Source organism: Lutjanus erythropterus, chromosome 2 (genome assembly GCF_056507025.1).
Source record: "Lutjanus erythropterus isolate fLutEry1 chromosome 2, fLutEry1.hap2, whole genome shotgun sequence".
Lineage (NCBI taxonomy): Eukaryota > Metazoa > Chordata > Actinopteri > Lutjaniformes > Lutjanidae > Lutjanus > Lutjanus erythropterus.
In genome coordinates, this window is record NC_139318.1 from 26,322,635 (window position 1) to 26,340,777 (window position 18,143).

Here is an 18,143-nt window from a genome sequence, read left to right on the forward strand (position 1 = left end):
ATTATTATTATTATTATGAATAGCAATTTTCTCTTTTAAATCTCTTTTATTTTATTACTTCGACAAAATTTAAACCGAAGCCCAAAAACTCCTCCTCGGAGGTGGCTATAACAGAGTGACAAATCGAGTAAACCCCACGACAATTTATAGCTGCCCCATGTATTGCCTGTTAAATGTTGTACGCTTAGTGTAAGTCAGCCCCCTACAGAGTATATTATATTTTTTCGTTGATTTAGATAGTTCTATATTATGGTTCTTTGTTATGGTTTTACTATTAAAATGCGACAAAACCGACACCCACGATACTATTTTAAATTCTCCACAGGCGCGATGGGCACATTGTAATCTTTCCTAGGACCTTCTTAAAGCGGTGATCAGAGGAAAATTGCTGCTACGACTTAAAAAACAGAGAAAGAGCTGACAATTATTTGAGATTACACAGACTCCGTGTGAATTAATTTGTTATTTGGACCTGTGTTATTGTGTTTAGTTACCCCAGTACACTGTGTATCTGCTGAAATCACTGCAACAACTGAACCGGCTTGAGATTTGGTACTTGCTGGGTGGGCATTATCCCCATTCCCCAGCTAGTTAGCTAGCTAGCTAAAGGTGCTAGGTTTGCTAGCTAGCTAACTAACGTGAACTGCCGCTGCTTGGCCGCTAGCAGCTAGTGTCCCACGCAACATTCAGACTGAGTAAGTTGACCGTTTGTGTGTGTGTTTTCTAACAATACAAGCTAGCCAATTGTTTGTAGAAATTTTACACTAGGATCAAGGTTTACAGTTGAATGTATATGATTGGGTGCTAACTTAGCTAATCCCCCACCAATAGTAGGGCTAATTGTTAGCGTGTATTTTTTGAAACTCTTTAAAGGAACGGTTTATTTGGTCAGAGACTGGTTAATTCACGTAACGTTCTGTTTATTTTCTTCGAAAGACCTTCGTTCACAGGCTAGACGCGAAAGGCAATGTGTCAATTAACGTTAACGCCAAGTTAATTACTCTAATTGGTAAGTCTCGTTTCGTGTCAGCGGTCTCTGGCATTTGTCAATTAACTAGCTAATTAGCTAGTAGCGTTAGCTAAGTTCTCCCCATGTAAGTTAGCTCGACGTTAGGCCGAATTTGTTTTTTTATTTGATTATTTTATAGGCTGTGCTTTTTGCTCATGTTTATGGCCAAGCCAGTTATCTTATGTTTTGTTTTTCCCTTTAAAGTTTAAAATATATTTTCTCTATCATCTTTTTTTTAAATTGATTTTATTGAATATAAAGGCAGACGAAGTACAAAAAGGCACACAAATGCAACATATCACAATAACTTAAAGATTAGAGGTGCAGACACAGCTGGAAGAAAATATTCTAGGTCAACAATGCTCTTCCTACAAAGGTCTAATTCATAGCACCAGCCTTAGTCAAAGATGTTCTAATATTTGTCTAAAAGTAACCTATAATAGGATGGTCTTAATTGCATAAGTTGACCTGCACATCCATCGTTCATTCTTAAATGGGAGAGAAAAGTTTAGAACTATAGAATTTACAAGTTCCAAATGTAACCGGCATTAAAATGACATGGTGTTGCTTCAACTTTTAAAAAATACTCTCATTAACAACACCAGTGATCAATTGGTCATCATCAACAGAAGCGGTTACTTGACAAGATCAAATTGTAAAAGTCAGTGGAGCAGCCATTGTCATGTTTGATTAACTTAGAAACTTAACCTTTGTTTTCAACAGGAGCAGAGTGATTGTTGGGCTAGAAGCTGTTTGTTCTGTGTCTGAAACCAGTCATGGAGAACGATGCTTGTGTAGAGCAGAAGAATGGCGATGCTGCTGTGGAACCAGTTAAACAACCAGTGGCCACAGCTCCTTTCAGATACACCAAGGTGACAAGAAATGACCAACAATGTGATAATTTAGAGGACATACAGAGATCTTCCTAACACAGATTAATAATTATCAATTATTATTCAGGAGGAGCTTCTGGAAATTAAAGAACTACCAGTCTCCAATGAAAGACCAGAGTGTCTCTCTGACAAGTATGACAGGTAAGATTTTATTTTCTCTGTTGTAAAGATCTCCACCATACATAATCCAAGCAATACTCAGATTTTATCCAAATACTATGTAGGTTAACTACGGACACAAGGGTAATTAGACAGCTTGGATATATTGCGTTGAGAAGGTTTTTTTGGCTTCTCTTTGACAGTAATTTATTAATTAGGTGTCTGGTCACTGGTATTTCTTTCCTTGAGTTTTCCCTGTCTTTCTCATGAGCTGATTAGAATGAAAAAGCTTAAGCATTTACTCTGAGGCTTTCAATGGCCATTCTTAAATGGAAGGTTGGAACACTATATTGATGATGACTTTTGTAATGAGAATTTATTAAAAATCTCAGATTCCATGATAGAATTTTCCTGGGGAAAAGACATGAAAAAGCAAGAATTGTGTTTGAGCTCACCATACAGACTAACAAAAAAAAAAACATGTCCTCACATGCCTCTGAAGTTGAGACCACATCTCAGTCAGCATAGAGATCAAAGTAGGTTTGTTTCAAGACCTTTTCTTTTATGTGCTGCTGGAATTGTGTGAACTGTATAGGGTCTAATGTTTGTATTTAAAAGGTACTTTGAATTAATCCGATTATGAAGAAGTGCCTAATAGGCTAATAAAATGTGTGCACTGCTTTTTGGTTTATTTCGCACCCATTGTCACATTTATACACACATTTATATTCCAGAGGAAATATTAACCACTTAAGCTACATTCAGATTGCTGGCAGAACTGGTCCAAATTTGTATTTTTTTTTGCAATGCAACCAATTCATGTGACTTCTATGTCACTTGCTCTCCTGAAGTGTCTTATAGAGAGGCACTGAAAGCTGCCCTTGATATCCTGAAATTTTGGATGAAATCTGCTTCTGTGAGGCTGTTCACATCACGATCTCACCACTCCTGGCTCTGACACCACATACACCTCCTTCACAGAAGAAGCAGCCATAAAAAGCCATAATTAAAAATTTGGCTGTTTCTCATCATCTGCTCATGAATTTGCTGGCATCCACTGCACATCAACTTAAAAAACTTATAAACACTAACTTCAGTGGCCTCCATTTTTACTTAATATGACAGCGTGCTGCATGTGACATTTGTATTGACCTTTTGTGCGTTTGGGTCAGTTCAGGACTGTGACCAGTTTGCACTGGAATCTGATATTGGCTACATGTATAAGATAATGTGAACAGCCAAACAAACAAAAACAGATCTGAGCAATTCATCAAATTGAGCACTATGGCGTGCAATGTGAACATGGCTATGGAGTGCTGAAAGCAGCTGGACAAAGATGGGCTCTAGTGTTGGATGGTTGGCCAGCTTTTTTAATTATAGCCTGTAAAGTGTAGAGGTTGGCTTGAGCCACAGACTAGTGGCTCTTCAGTAATGCAAAAAGTGGACACTTTCAGGGATCTCTTTACAAAACTTTGGGAGAAGCAATGGCTTTCTTGATTTAATGACTTGACAAAAATAAGTTTGTTTGTTTTTTAAATTCTGTATTGATTGCTTTCAGATTTGCAATATGACTGAATGACATCCAATTTCAGGACGTCTGTTGAAAAATCAAATATTTTGATGTTTGTTTGAACCTTTCACGATTATCCAAGACCAGCTGCTTAAATGCTATACAAACCTGTGCTTATGTGGGAGGCTTTTTTTTCCTCTCGTCGCACTTAGTGCATCGCGAATCTTTTGCGTGTTTTTTATTTGAGTGTTAATTCTGCAGAGCTATGCTGTTTTTCATTGCTGATATATAACCAGGGAGTGATTTTAAGACATTGGATAACTGAATACAATGAAAAATAGGTTGAAATCTAGGGCTGTAGTTGGTTTTTAAAATGTTGGCCATGCTTTGAGCATTAGGAAGACAAATCATCACACTATATTTAGCAAAAGCAGAGACATAAAGAAATTTCATTATTGTGAGTTGTACAATGTACATTGTAAGCTGAGTCCTGTATATATCTTTGAGTGTTTGTTATGTAAAACATTGTGCTCAGTTGATGTTTTTATCATTTTAGCCAATTGGTTGACTATTTGGTCTGTAAACTAGTTGAGTATGTCTTTTAATTGTGCATTCACATGGTGTTTTAATACAGTGATGGTGTCTGGGACCCTGAGAAGTGGCATGCCTCACTGTATCCCACTTCTGAGCGTAGCTCTCCGGTGGAAGGTTTTAAGAAGGACTATGTGGATGATAGAGTACCTTTGAAAAGAAGAATCCCAGGTAAATGTCATAAAAATTGATTTTAGTGTCCATAGGAGGATATTTGTCATTGAGGAATACAAATATTATCTAGAAGAGGTTTCTGTAATTAGATAAAATGAGACTACTTGTGAGAATTGAAAGATCACCTTTAAACTAGACTTACTTTTTTGTTTTTATTTTTTGTTTGTTCATCATGTGACTGTGGATGTTTTTATGCATTCAAAACATCTATTTTGTGCCTTGTATTCAGACCCTCGTGAGCGGTTAAAGGAGGATGATCTGGATGTCATACTGAGCCCACAGCGACGCAGCTTTGGAGGTGGATGTCAAGGCAACGCTGCACTTGCACCACATGCTCGTCGCCCAATCAGCCCCCTGGAAAATAAGGAGAATGAAAGTCTTCGTCTGGGAGCCGCACGCAGAATTGGCAGTGGCCGCATAATTTCTGCTCGAGCCTTTGAGAGAGAAGCTCGTGTGGAGAAAGAGAGGGAACGTGAGAGAGACTTTAAGGATAAAAGATTCAGGGTTGGTATTCATTGGTTTCAGTCTATCCATAATGTGTTTCCCTTAGTGTTGAATTGCCAAGGCATTCAATGTATTGAAGTTGGCATTTCTTTGCAGTGCTAATCAAAGTGACTGCTAAGAAATTTTTTGAAAATCAGATGCATTTTCCCCTCAGTTTCTCACAAAACTACATGTGAAGATGAGTTTATTTTACAGGATAAAATAAGCTGAAAAGAGAAATGTTCAGGTGAAATAAAGCCTTAAGTAATTTCACTGTTGTGAAAGTTTTGAAAGTTTGACTATTACTTGACTCAGTAAAGTGAGAGATTTGGAGGAAAGCAGTGTTTTCATTAAACGCTCTCAGTAAAGTGCCCTTGAAACCTATAACTACAGGTACCTAAATACTAGAGCTGCTTTGCATTGCCACAAATGGTATTAAATGTACATGGAGTTCAGTGGGTCCCCTAGGATGACAGCTTTGACCTCATGGTTCTATTGATACTGTTTGCAACATTTGCCAATGAAAACACAGAAATAACTAAGTGAACTGGTTTGCTAGGTGGAAATGGAAATTAAAGAATCCTGCTTGATCAGTGCAGTTTCACACTCATTGCTCTCCCATCCATTTACTGTAAAGTTTAGCAGCATGTAAAGAACAAAAGTGATTTTGCTTGTCTTCTTTCAACCTTTGCAGAGAGATTTTGGTGACAAACGTGTGTTTAGTGAAAGGAGGAGGAATGACTCTTATGCAGAGGAGGAACCAGAGTGGTTCTCTGGTGGTCCCACCAGCCAGTCTGAGACAATTGAACTCATCGGATTTGATGACAAAATCCTGGAAGATGATAAGCGCAAGTCGAAGCGGTCAAGGAAGCGGACAGAGTCTTTAAAAGAAGGCATGTCAAAGCCTTATTCTTCAGAATTACAGTATCATAATGCAGTTTAGAATTTTTTTGTTTGTTTTTTAAATCAGACTTTTGTTGTCACATTTATGTGCAGCAGTGGAGTGTAATGGTGGACAAGCCGGAGAGCAAGATGTGGTATTACAGTCTACTGCTGATCAGGAAGTTCCCCACCCTGATGTTCTGCCTGAGCAGTCGACTGGAGACTTTGACTTCAATGAATTCTTCAACCTGGAGAAAACCATGCCAGGACTGGCCTCTGTAAGTACTGGGGTGCACTGTGTGATGATGTTGGTGTTTAAAAGGCGTGAACATCACAGATGGGATGGTACTTATAACTCCTTTTGTCTTTTATGTAGTATTCTACTTCAAGCTTAACAGTAGAGGTTTTCAAGTGTATCTGTACCTCTCCCTCAAACTGGGCCTGCCTTTTTTGATATGTTTTCATAATGATAAAGCACATTAGAGGCTTCACTGAAACAAGAGTTTTGATCTAACAAATGGCATAGTCAACTCATGAAATTCAGGTTTAAAAAAAATTTTTTAAAGCCACATACTAGGTTTGCAGATCCTTGTGTGAGCTCAAGATCACCTCTGCTGCACTGGCTTGATCTCACTAAACCTGCTCTGTGGTGATGGGTAGGTCACTGAATGGTGTACTTTCTAAATCATTTTGTCAGTGGGCTACTGCATGGGGTTAAAAAAAAGTTATCAACAATCCAAATTTATGCCCATCATTATAGCTACATTAGACCTGCAACTAATTAGAGAATGAAGTCTGCAGAGACTAAATAAGAAAGTTGTGTACTGACTGATTTGTGGCATTAAATGAACACACTGACAAACAGCAGTACATTCACTGACACTGCCCTCAGTCTCGTAGCACATTTGGTGCTAAATCGATGGAAAACACCCTTAATGTAAGTGCCACTTTTGTCTTCATATTCTTTGGCCTGACAGTTTTTGTTTCTCTCCACTCTAACAGGCACCTGTTTGTGTCTTGCAGATGATAGAGGATGTCTTGGGTGAGGGTCCTGTATCGGCTAGCCGCTTCAGTCAGTGGTTCTCCAGTAACATGAGCCCCTCGGGCAGCCAGTCCAGCAGTCTGAGGTCCACTCCCCATGAGGAGCTGGAAAAACTAGCAGGTAAATTATCTGATTTCATGTAACTATGTAGCTTAAAACCAGCCATAGCACTCTTTTGGTGAAGCTGTGTTTTGGTTTGTATAAACACCTCAACATGAGAGGCCTGTTCTTTAAAAGTGTTAAATGTATCAGGTTAACTTCCATGTTCAAGATTTCAGGAGGCTGGTTATCTAGATAATTTAAGAAATCTGCTTCACAGAGCAATCCCCTGGAATTTTAGCTTGTTAAAAGAACATTCAAGCAAGAAGCCAAACTATTGCTATACTATATCACACTCCAATTCTGGCTAGCATTTTACATTCTTGCTTCCTAATGTCCAGGCACTGAAACACTGTTTTTGTTCATTTCTGTGATGGATGTCTAAATCTTGGACTGTTTTGCTCCTCTGAAGGACTTGAGCCGCATTGCACGTCCCCTGGCCACGGCCCTGCCCCATACTTCACACCTATTCAATCATCGGAGGGTAAGGAGAAGGTGGACATCTTGGAGCTGCTGCACAAGGCCAAAATAGACCTGAAGCCTCTTCTTTCCACCCTGTCAGTCAACAAGGCTCGGTTACGGGAAAGCAGTGAGTGCTGGTTCACTAAAACAGTTGCAGCTGCACCATGACACAATGGGAATATACTGTGTAGTAACTTGATGTATGGTTGGGCAATATGGATAAAATTTGAGTATGGTACATACATATACGCAGTGCATGTTTTGATTGTAGTGTGCTTCATGAAAACTTATATATGGAATAAGCAGATGGGGAATGTTTTTGGGCAACCCCGTGAAATACATATCTGATTAAATGAAGTACTTCAAACTTTAAATCGAATATTGCCATGCACATATCCTGCTCCCTGACTTGCAACATTGCCTTCAGCTTTCGGATACATTGACAGGATGGCTACCTCTAGAAATGGCCTAGCAAAGTCAGTTGACAAATCCTTTGGTACCCTGGAAGGTTCAGCAATATGTCAACAGAAGTGAGACAAAGATCATTATAATTACAAAACAGAAAAGAACATTCACCTTTAAGCTGTTCAAGAGATAAAAGTTTCAGTCTAAGAGTGTGTTCATGGCTTTGAAGGCCACTCCTGACAGTTTTGTTGTTCCAGACATTGTTGACATCCTTTTTGCTGTGTCCAGCATCCAGCTACCAGGTTACTAATGCGCTCTAAATGAGAGTGACATTTAAGTGTCTTTCTACTGTTTTTATAACTTTCATGATGCTCTGATTTATTTAACTCCATATGAGCCTTATCATTGCATTAGGTCCTCTGTCTCTGTCCTTGTTCCCAATCTTGCCTTAATCCTAAGGCTGTGATCAGACCGATATTAGCCCTATTTTAAAAAAAATGCAAACTTCTCATATTTGCTGTCACTCATTGTCACTGCCCTATATGCCTGCAACCTGGCACAGAAAGCTCCAGCAAAAGAAAAATGCAGGCTCATTTGTCCAAAGCGTTGAGCTTGGCTCAGCTTTTGTCAGTGTTACGCCATTTCATCTGGCCACGCCCTGCATTAACCAATCAAATACATGCAAGTGTTCATTTTTGGTATATAACTTTGTAACATGAATGCTGTATCTCTAATTGCTTGATTGAGACAACAGATGAAATGATTGTCCCCATAATTACTTGACTGAGTTTTTACAGCCTGTCAACGGTATCATGAATTTCTGTGGAGTGTTTGGATGTCTGAGGAATAGATCCATGCATTTGATGGCTTATGAAGTGGGACTTTCTGAGTTTGATTTCATAGCCTCTCCAGTGCCTGTAGTAACAAGCTGAAAACAGGTGCAGCCCCTCAAGTATCTGAACACCTGCTAAGGTTCAGGCATCTGAGCTTAGATATCCTGCCTGTGGGTCTCAAGTATGCAGAGTCATTGTCCTATTATAAATCTCCTCGAAACTGTTAAATCTTATGGAGTAATTTTGACAGTTTTTATGTGGCATTTCATTTTACTTGTGAAGCACCAACAGTGCTACATAAATGCTAATTATGTATAAATCTGTTCCTAGCTAACTGTGGAGCGGTGCGCTCGCTGGAGGAGGTAGAAGGAGAGATGAAGGGGATGAAGCTGGGCTCAGAACCACAGGTGCGGAAGGTGGCACCTCCACAGAGGGGAAATGGTACGCCGTTCATGGCTGAACATTTAGAGGAGGCTTTAACTGGTGGCTCCAGCACTCGGCCACACTCCCGTGACTCTGACATGTCGGCGTTTAATAAACTGGTCAGCAGCATGAAGGCAAGTGGAACTCTGCCAACTCTGCCCAAAACCAACACAAACAATGTAAGTATGTTTGAATATTTTTATTTATGTTGACCCAGACTTGCACTGGATAAGTAACAACATTGTGCATGTTGCAGTGAAACGGGTAACTGTTCATACAAATCTGCTCCTCTGTGATGCTGCATGCAAGCTTTTAAAACTCGGCATAGATAAGTCGCTTATTGAAAATTTCATGAACAGATTAGAAAGTGATGGGCATAAATTTGTTTAACTGTTTTGAAGGGTTGTTGTGCCCAGGGTACAAAATTAACACCAGCCATCAGCCAAATGCTGGTAAAATATGCAAGAGCCTGATAGATTTGCTCCACTCACCAGCCAAAAAAAACAAAAACAAAAAACAATGATATTGTATTGAGTGGCTGGTAGAATTTGAATTATTCACTAGCAATTTGGCTGGTGGACAAAAGTTACATTTGCAGCCTGGTTTGCAATATATTGGAGATGCATGTGTCCTTTTTATGCGAGTCAGTTTCTGAATTGATGATTTAATTTATTTCTATACTGAAACACAAACTGTTACATAGGTCATTGGATGATAAGATACCATTAGTCATCCAAAGCCTTAACTGACTTGCATGAGGGACATTTTGAGACTCACATGTACAGATCCATCTCAGTGGGTTTGCAGTGTTGCAGTTTGAGTTTTACCAAATTCTATATTTGATAAATGTCCAAATTTTATATCAGGTGATCACTGATACTTTGAGGCCCGATTGTGTACAATTTCTGTTTTGACACACTTGAAAATGTCTTCCACACACTCTACATTACTTACTGGGATGGATTTTTACACACAAATATTGGCAGGTACCATGCAACCAAAACAACTAATTCCTTTCCTGTGCACAATGCAGCAACCTTCAGATCCAGCTGTGGTGACTGTGTCTGAAGCTCCGGTGCCTCAGCAGCAGAAAAACATATTTCAGGTGTGTATGCTGACTATCCTCTCAGATTAATGTTTAGTATTAGGTAGAGGTCTTCACAGGACTTGCACAGGTGGTACAGCATATTTTATCCAGTCTGACTTTGGGTCCTGTTGTACTGCAGGTCTCTGGTTTGTGATCAAGTGGTGGCTCATAATTATTGCAGGACAAAAAAATATCTTTTGCAGCAAATGGAGGTTGCAAACTGAAGAGCAGGGGGAAAATTATGTCTTTTATTGCTCTTTTCAACAGCAGCTGCTCATTAATTTGTGGCACCTTAATTTAGTTGCCTCGGTTGGTGTTCTCTTTGTATTTTTGTGCTGACTGCGTTTGGGTCCTTGGGTCAATTTCCAGCCTGTTCTAACTGTCTTGTGGTCCCTTTTTAGATCAGGTCTTAAAAACATATTAATGAGGTTGAGTGGTGTTCTCAGCATGGTGGCAACATTACCAGATAGCATGAGGTTTTAGAATTCTATGGTTTATTTTGTTTGTTTTTTAAATTGGCACCAGCCAAATGCTCGTAGAAGTTTGCCAGCCATTCAAAAGCTTTCACTGAACGGCTGGTGAGTGAAGCAGATCTAAACTTCATTAGCCAATTGGCTGGACAGAAAAGTGAATTTTGCACCCTGTCAGGAGGTTTGAATTCTGACATAGGCTACTTAAATGTCAATTTAAGGCTTGTTGTGCTGTTGAAGGATTGCATCTCTCCTGCTGTATGACCATATGCAATGCTGAAGCAGAAATCGTTCTCTCAGCTCTTCTCCATAAACATTCAGTCTGATCCAGCATTGATCAGAAGAAAAGCCAAGGCAAACTTGTCTAATGGGCAAACTTGTCTAATGGGCAAATGGGGCAATCACCTATTTTTAGTGGGTTTACTGATGTTTCTGAAACCTGCATATATGCACTAATTTTGGTGTAAAAATGGTGTGAGTAAACTTGGCCAGTCCTCTGTCTGGTATGGACTAGAGATTTTTGCCAAAGATTTTATAGAAACTGTATATGTACTGGTTAAAACTTAACAGCTTAAATTGCTTTTTAGGGGCAGCTTAGGTGTTAAAACACCAAAACATAAAGATTAAATGTCTGAGAAGACTGCCAGATACAGCACACACACACACACACACACACACACACACATGCACACACATGCACACAAGGTTAGTGTTTCTTCCTAAGAGCTGTTGAGAAAGGTTGGTGGGTCCCAAATTGGCAAATTGCCAGAGTGAACTTAATGGAGTGAAAAAAATACTCCATCTCACATTTTATGAGCAGTAGTATTGCACCTAAATGTAACTGCCAGACCAATATCATTTGTCTTTTTGTATTGTAGGAGCTTTTGGGAGGTCCTGCTCGTAGTAGCTCCCCTACACTACTTGGCAACCTGTTGGGTAGCTCAGAGGGTCCAGCAGCCTCTGCCCCTCTACATGGCCTACTACACAAGGGCCCCTCGCCCCCCCTCTTTCCACAGAGAGCACCTTCACCCGACTACTTCAGCAGTCGTTTGCCACCTTCAGCAGGTAAGTTCATTTTAATTCCTTTAATGGAACATTAATGTTAATTACGCTTTGAATTGGAAAGAAAGCACGTATGCACTGAATCGTTAGGCTTTATCCAAATATTTCATGATCCTGTCATTAGAAATGAGCCCAGATTTTTTTTTTTTTTTTTGTCCTCAGTACTGCCTAAAAAATTGTTGATGAGACTGGATCTAAGAACATTTAATGATTATCAGCACACAGTGGAAAGCTTTAAATTTGAAGCAAGAGGAGGAAGTGTTTGTCATTGTTAAGCTACTGTCAAAAGTAAATTACAGCTCTGATCGCATGGGACTGAAACCATCTGTGAGCAACTAAAGAACATTGTACTGGGGCTGAAGCCTCATCATTCTACATCTCTTTTTGGTTAGATTCTTGTCAGACAAGCTAGGTCATTAATAGTTTTTCTGTCTCATTCTTCAGGTTTTCCTCAGTCCATGCTCCCTGAACAGTTTGCTGATGTACACAGGTCTATCAGCCCAGGGTCTGCTGCACAGCAACAGGTAACTTAAATGTTTGGATATGGCTCAGATATGAATAGATGATTACACTTTAAATGTGAATTTGTAAAGCATGTAACAAGTCTCACCTTTTCCACGTAGCACATATACAGTGCTTAACAAATTTATTAGACCACCTGTCATAAAAACAAGAAAACAAATATTTAAAATCTTTCAAAAACTTGTTTGAAACTAAAAATGGTATTTATTTGGCAAGTAACAAACTAAAACAACTAAATTATTTTTTGTCACACATAATAACCAAAAAACTTCCTTCTTTGGCATTCTTTGGCACAGCTTGCATTCTTGCTGGCATTGTTTTTATGTACTTTTTGACAGTCTCTTTTGTTATGGAGTTCCAAATAGTTTCTAGCTGTTCCCACAGACTTGCTTTAGATGAAACTTTTGGAAAGTCAATCTTTGAACCTACTAAATCCCAAATTTGTTCAATAGGATTCAAATCTGGACTTTGACTTGGCCTGTCCATCAGTTCCAGCCCTCCAGATTCCTTTTTTTTTTGGTCAAATAGTCTCTGCACAGCTTTGAAGTGTGCTTGGGGTCATTGTTTTGTTGGTATATGAACCCACAACCAATCAGATTCAGTCCAGAAGGGATTCCATGATGCACTAAGATGTGGTAGACATTCTTGTTCATGATGCTGTCGATTTTTACTAATTTGCCCATACCGTTTCCACAAACCTCATACCATAATGGAATCTCTACCGTGTTTCACTGTGGGTGCAATGCATCTGGCATCAAAACGTTCTCCAGCTTTTCTGTGGACATAGACACGACAATGCTGACCGAAGAGTTCAAACTTGGACTCGTCCGTCCAGAGTACCTTCTTCCAGTCATCAACATTCCAGTGTTTTTGCTCCCTGGCAAATCTGAGGCGTTTCTGGATGTTTGCAGGCCTCAATAATGGCTTCTTAGCAGCTAGTCTTCCTTTTAAGCCTTGTTTCATTAGTTGTCTGCTTATGGTCATTCTGGAGTGTCACACTCTGATCTAGAAACATTTATCTCTGCCTGAAGATCAGCAGTGGTCGTCCTTCTGTCTCTAGTACTAAAAACCTTGAGGTGTCTGACATCTGCTTCAGTTAGCTTTCGTTTCCTGCCTCTTCCTTGGCGCATTTTGAAAGTACCAGTCTCAGCAATTGACTCCAAACCATACTTGACCACACTGTGAGAACACTTTGTCTTTCCCTGTTTGTCTCAGAGACCATCCAGCATCATGAAGTGCTTTAATGCAGGCTTTTTCATTGTCAGTGAGCTCTCAAGATTTTACCATTTTGAACAGGAATGAGGAATTTCAAACTAAATTCACCTTTTTAGTTAATCAAGTATAACATTCAGCCACTAAAACTAATTTTTCTGTTCAGGAATGCAAGTAAATAACTATAATTAGACATCTTAATCAAGAAATAATAGTGCTTTACTATTTTTTTCTGTTTTCTGTAAAACAGTAAATTTGAAAATTCATGGATAACAATAATATATTTTAGCATTAAAAATATAATTTCAGTTGAAGAGGTTCTACATACTGGTGTATTAACTATTACAGAAACATAAATGATTTTGGTAAATACCAATGCTGTTAATTTAGGGCAGCTGTGACATAAACCTTACATTGGGTGGTGGCCTAATAAATTTGTTAAGCACTGTAAGTTTCATTGTTACTTTTCTTAAAGAGCATACTGTGTAGTAAAGATAAAAACATTACTATGAATCTTAAAACTAGAATTAAGATTATTCTAACATAGATTGGGTAATTTATGCAACTTGTGTTCCACTCATCACCTTAAGACATCAGTCTGAGGTCTCAGTTGTATGTGTTCTGTTTGTCCAGATGAGGGCGCTCTCCATGCCAGTGAATCAGGTGGACCTGGAAGCCCTGGCATTCCAACAGGACCTTGCTCTACATGCCCACCACTCATTCCAGCCCGGCTACAAACCACCACAGGACAAATCTTTTCGAAATAGGTTAGTTTTTCAAAATTTATTTTAATGCTAGTAAAAATGTAACTAGTAACAAAAATCTCTTGACAATTATGAAAAATATCTTGCTATGTATTTGTATACATCTGTGTAGTGAATGTATGCCCCAAAACAAGAAAACAATAACGGTTGTTTAGCATTTGATAGTAACATATGGCTGATGTGCTTGTGATCTACAGACTGCAGCGTACAAATCGCTCCCCTGGTCCAGGCCCTCAGCCTGCTGGAAGAAACTCTCCAGGCAATGCTGTCACCAGCATGGTGAGTATAAACTGAACTCACCCAGCTGTCATTATTCTGTAAACTTTGACTCTAAACTTTTTTGTTGGTATTTGGTATTGCAAATGTTTGTTTTTTTTGTATTCTTTTAACTTGCTACAGTTGTCACCGTCATTTACACCCACATCTGTGATCCGCAAAATGTACGCAACAAAAGATAAAAGCAGAGATGAGCCATCGAGTCGTTCAGAGACCAAGGATGAGGCAGCAGGACACTCTCAAGACGGTATAGGGCATTGATTTACTCATAACTTCCTGATTTGAATTTTTTTATCTAAGCACTACAGCACTGTGACTTTGGGATCTGGGGTTGTGTGATTACAGACAGCAGCTCCCCAAATCTGTACCTGGAGGTCATGGATGGAAATGTGGCCCAGTCTGGGGGAGTAAAGGGAGGCTCGCAGAACTTGCCAAGCAAGGACCAGGAGCGTCTAAGGCCTGGCTCTGCTGGTCACCATGCACCCTCTATGGCACCTCCAGGACCCTCCTCATCTTTCCCTCGTCCCATCTATCCTGTACCGCTGCTATCCCATGTACCTATGGTGCGTCCTCCTCCCCAGCTCCACCCTAATGTGGTTCAGCGAATGCTGGCACAGGGTATCCAGCCCCAGCAACTGGGACCTGCTCTGGTACAAGCAGGTTAGTGTTAGCTTTTTTCATAAGTGTTTTCATTTTTTGAAAAATGACTTTGTATTTGAAATTAATGATTTAAATGTAATGGCTTTTTTGCACAATTGTCTCTTTTATACACCAGGTATATTTCCACCACATGTTGACCTTGCACAACTTCAAGGCTTGCCTCCTGCCCTGCTTGGACAACCGCTGTACCCTCTAAGTGCAACAGGGCATCCACTTCTACCTCCCAGAGCCAATACTCAGATGCAGTTAGCAGTAATGCAGCAGCAACTTCAGCAACAGAGACCAAGTGAGTAGAAATAATGTTAAATATTATGACTCCATGCAGGCATGTGCTAGTGGCATTATTATATCCATTCACTGGCTTATGGATTATCTAAAAGTTTACAATTTGGAGTGGCAAAGTACATGAAACTCCATATGTGTAAGATATTTTCTATAGATATGTATAGAGAGGGTTATTTGTGAAAATACTACACTGTTCTCAAACAGCTTGTTCAAGGCAGGACTGTTGGTGCCTTTATTCTGCGTCACCATCTATATAAGTTATGGAGAAACTTATTAACAGCCGCAACGCAGCCAAAGCCGTGTGTATAAACGGGTGATTATAAGGCAATCCTTTCAATTTGTTAAAGAAGAAACAATACCATTTATCCAGTAACGAATAAAAAGCTCTACATTTTGAATTCATGAGGTTATCAGCTCTGAGATTAGAAACAAGCAGAGGAGCAGAATCACTTGTTGACTGGTGTCAAATGTATGTAGGATCAATAACAGCAGTTATAGCGGCTGCAAGGAACTTTAATATTGTGTACATTTAAGGAACCAGTGAATAAAAATAGTAGTGTTTCTACAGACAGAAATAATCAAATAAAGTCAAAATAAAATTATCTAAGTAAAAAATCTCCTCCTGCCTCTTTGTCTAACCTACTACTTACTGTAGCCTTGCCAAGAAAAATGTAAATGTAGCCTCTTCTGTCCGCATGGCGTAAAGTACTTTATCTGATTCAAGGAGAATCCAACCAAGGTATTACGAGTAACTACAGAAACAGCAGATCCTCTAACTGATGGTCTTGTTTGCTTATGTAGGTCATATAGAAGCCTCTGTTTTAAAGTGACTGTTTCATAACTATTTAAAGATTTTTTTTTATTATTATTTTCTCAACTATCTGATTTAAACTATATTTTTGTCTTTTCTTGCAGTACATCCAAGTGTCCCAGGCCCTCAGTCACAGAGCCAAGGCCCTCACCGGACCAATGGCTCCCAGCGACATGGGGGCAGCCCCCCTCTAGGCCTCGCCAAGTGGTTTGGATCAGACGTGCTAGAACAGCCGCTCCCCTCCATGCCGGCCAAGGTCATAAGTGTTGATGAGTTGGAGTTTCGGCCATAATAAAATGAACAGTGCTGGATAGCAAGATTTTTTTTTTTTCTTATTTGCCCATCTCCTCCTCATAACCATAAAAATGTGAACTTTAATTTGAAAGACAGTGCACAGACCTGGACAGTCGAACCATGCCATGCTTTGTCTTCAACCTTGAAGTCACTGCTTTTGAAGAGGCTTATCAGCAGAAATGGGAAGACAAGTGATGGCAATAAGTTTTGCCGGCGGAGTGAATTTATTTTTTTTTTTCTTTTTTATTTGTATTAGGCTCTGCACAGTAAATAATGTATAGGCCCAATTGTACAGACCTTGGGAAAGAATCTTATTCTCCCTGTGTATATAGCTATTTTTTCTTTTTCTTGGTATGGGGAAAGGTGAAACTATTCTGCAGTTCAACTGAAGGCTGTGAGAGACAAAGTCACCAAGAGCTGGTAGCATTCCTTTGTCTTGTCCAACTTTAATTTCTCCCCTGAAGTTCACAGAGAAAGGGCTACTGCTAGTGATGTTGGCTTCATTAGTAACTGAAGTGTATACTCTACCCTTCCCTTGTGGCTAGTGGCCCTTTTCTGTAGATGTGACTGGCTGGAGCATTTCAAGACGAGTCCTGGGGATGCAGCTAGCGCTGGTTGTGCCTTTTTTTTTGTTTTTGTTTTGTTTTTTCCTTCCTTTTAAACTGTATCCTCTCCAATCCAACCTGTCACTAGGGGGGCAGCACTGCTCACATTTTCAATTTTTGGAGGGTGGTTGGGATTCAGTTTATGTGCTATTAAGTTATAAAAAGCACAAACAGAATTAATAAATAAAATCTTGAGTAAAACACATTTTGTTTAATTGCTTTTAAATGGTTTTCTATGTCCTACATGCACTTAATATGTTACTGCCTTTGATTAGATACACCTGTATAGAAGTTGATTCAAATAAGTGCTACTGTGGTCATACTTTGTGGTGGTGGTGCACTGTGGACTGCATTATATTGACAGATTTTGCTAATGTTTTGCCCACTCATTTACATATTAGACATGCTTTTCAGTAAAAACTAGTCTAGTGCAACACCACAAATTATGACCTCAGTAATAAAAACTTGAATTGTATTTATGGCAGAACTGCAGTCATGGATTGCATTACATTGTACTGTCCAGGTGTATCTAATAAAGTGACCACTTAATCACAACTCTGTATGAACTTTGAGTGAGAGGGGTCCATTTTTTTGTGTGTGTGTTTGTTGTATTTGACAGGAGGGACACTGAAGAAATCGCAGCCACCAATTACGTAAACTGTATGTACTATGCACTTATCATTGTGCTGCTTGAGAAATTAAACTGAGATACCTGTGTCATCGTTGGAAGTCTACAGTGCAATGTGGAGAGGCAGACTAAGTGGTGCAGAAACTATTCTGGAGAAAAATTGCTGAGGCTTCATTCCCTGGTTGTCAAATACTTGTTCTGGGACTGAAACTCAATCAACTATCTTACCATCCTCTGATTGGCCACAGTGTCCAAGATTTTCTAAAGCCTAAAAGCCAAGAGGTAAAGTAGTGTTGTTTTAAAGTTTAGCCTTACTTGTTGATCATGACTTAGGTTTTGCCTGATGATCCAACAAATAAACTGCAAATTCTAGGGGGAATTTGCTTAGCCAAAATATATATGCCTTTCCCACCGTTGTACATATTATGGCACTGGCAGAGGTTGACAACTGACATGTCATTGCAGAAACGTTTGAGGTCTTAAAGAAACATCCACTATTTACAATTTTTAATATGCACATCTTTGTCACAATTCTTTAACAAACGCATTTAAGGGATTCTCC

At 39.4% G+C, this 18,143-nt stretch overlaps 1 protein-coding gene across 2 annotated transcripts; it reads left to right on the forward strand.

Moving 5' to 3' along the window:
- Window positions 1–349: 349 nt before the first annotated feature.
- Window positions 350–17,508, forward strand: eif4enif1 (eukaryotic translation initiation factor 4E nuclear import factor 1). Of its 2 annotated transcripts, none has more exons than XM_084735138.1 (19): window positions 350–695; window positions 1,733–1,881; window positions 1,970–2,043; window positions 4,146–4,273; window positions 4,506–4,780; window positions 5,454–5,652; window positions 5,756–5,919; window positions 6,665–6,803; window positions 7,195–7,371; window positions 8,813–9,084; window positions 9,939–10,010; window positions 11,341–11,527; window positions 11,969–12,048; window positions 13,892–14,025; window positions 14,220–14,301; window positions 14,422–14,545; window positions 14,644–14,958; window positions 15,074–15,244; window positions 16,159–17,508. In XM_084735138.1, exons 2-19 carry the CDS (start codon window positions 1,786–1,788, stop codon window positions 16,344–16,346), a joined length of 2,877 nt encoding a protein of 958 aa, XP_084591264.1. In that variant the 5' UTR covers window positions 350–695; window positions 1,733–1,785; the 3' UTR covers window positions 16,347–17,508. The 2 variants fall into 2 exon arrangements, with proteins under 2 accessions (XP_084591264.1, XP_084591271.1); XM_084735145.1 differs by having other exon boundaries at window positions 5,759–5,919.
- Window positions 17,509–18,143: the final 635 nt, after the last annotated feature.

What these genes read in the sequence shown, in the direction of transcription:
- eif4enif1 (XM_084735138.1), top strand. Translation starts at nt 1,786, where the DNA reads ATGGAGAACGATGCTTGTGTAGAGCAGAAGAATGGCGATGCTGCTGTG. An exon ending in CTCTCTGACAAGTATGACAG is followed by an intron (nt 2,044 to 4,145) that starts GTAAGATTTTAT and finishes GTTTTAATACAG; the next exon opens with TGATGGTGTCTGGGACCCTG. An exon ending in GCAATGCTGTCACCAGCATG is followed by an intron (nt 14,302 to 14,421) that starts GTGAGTATAAAC and finishes AACTTGCTACAG; the next exon opens with TTGTCACCGTCATTTACACC.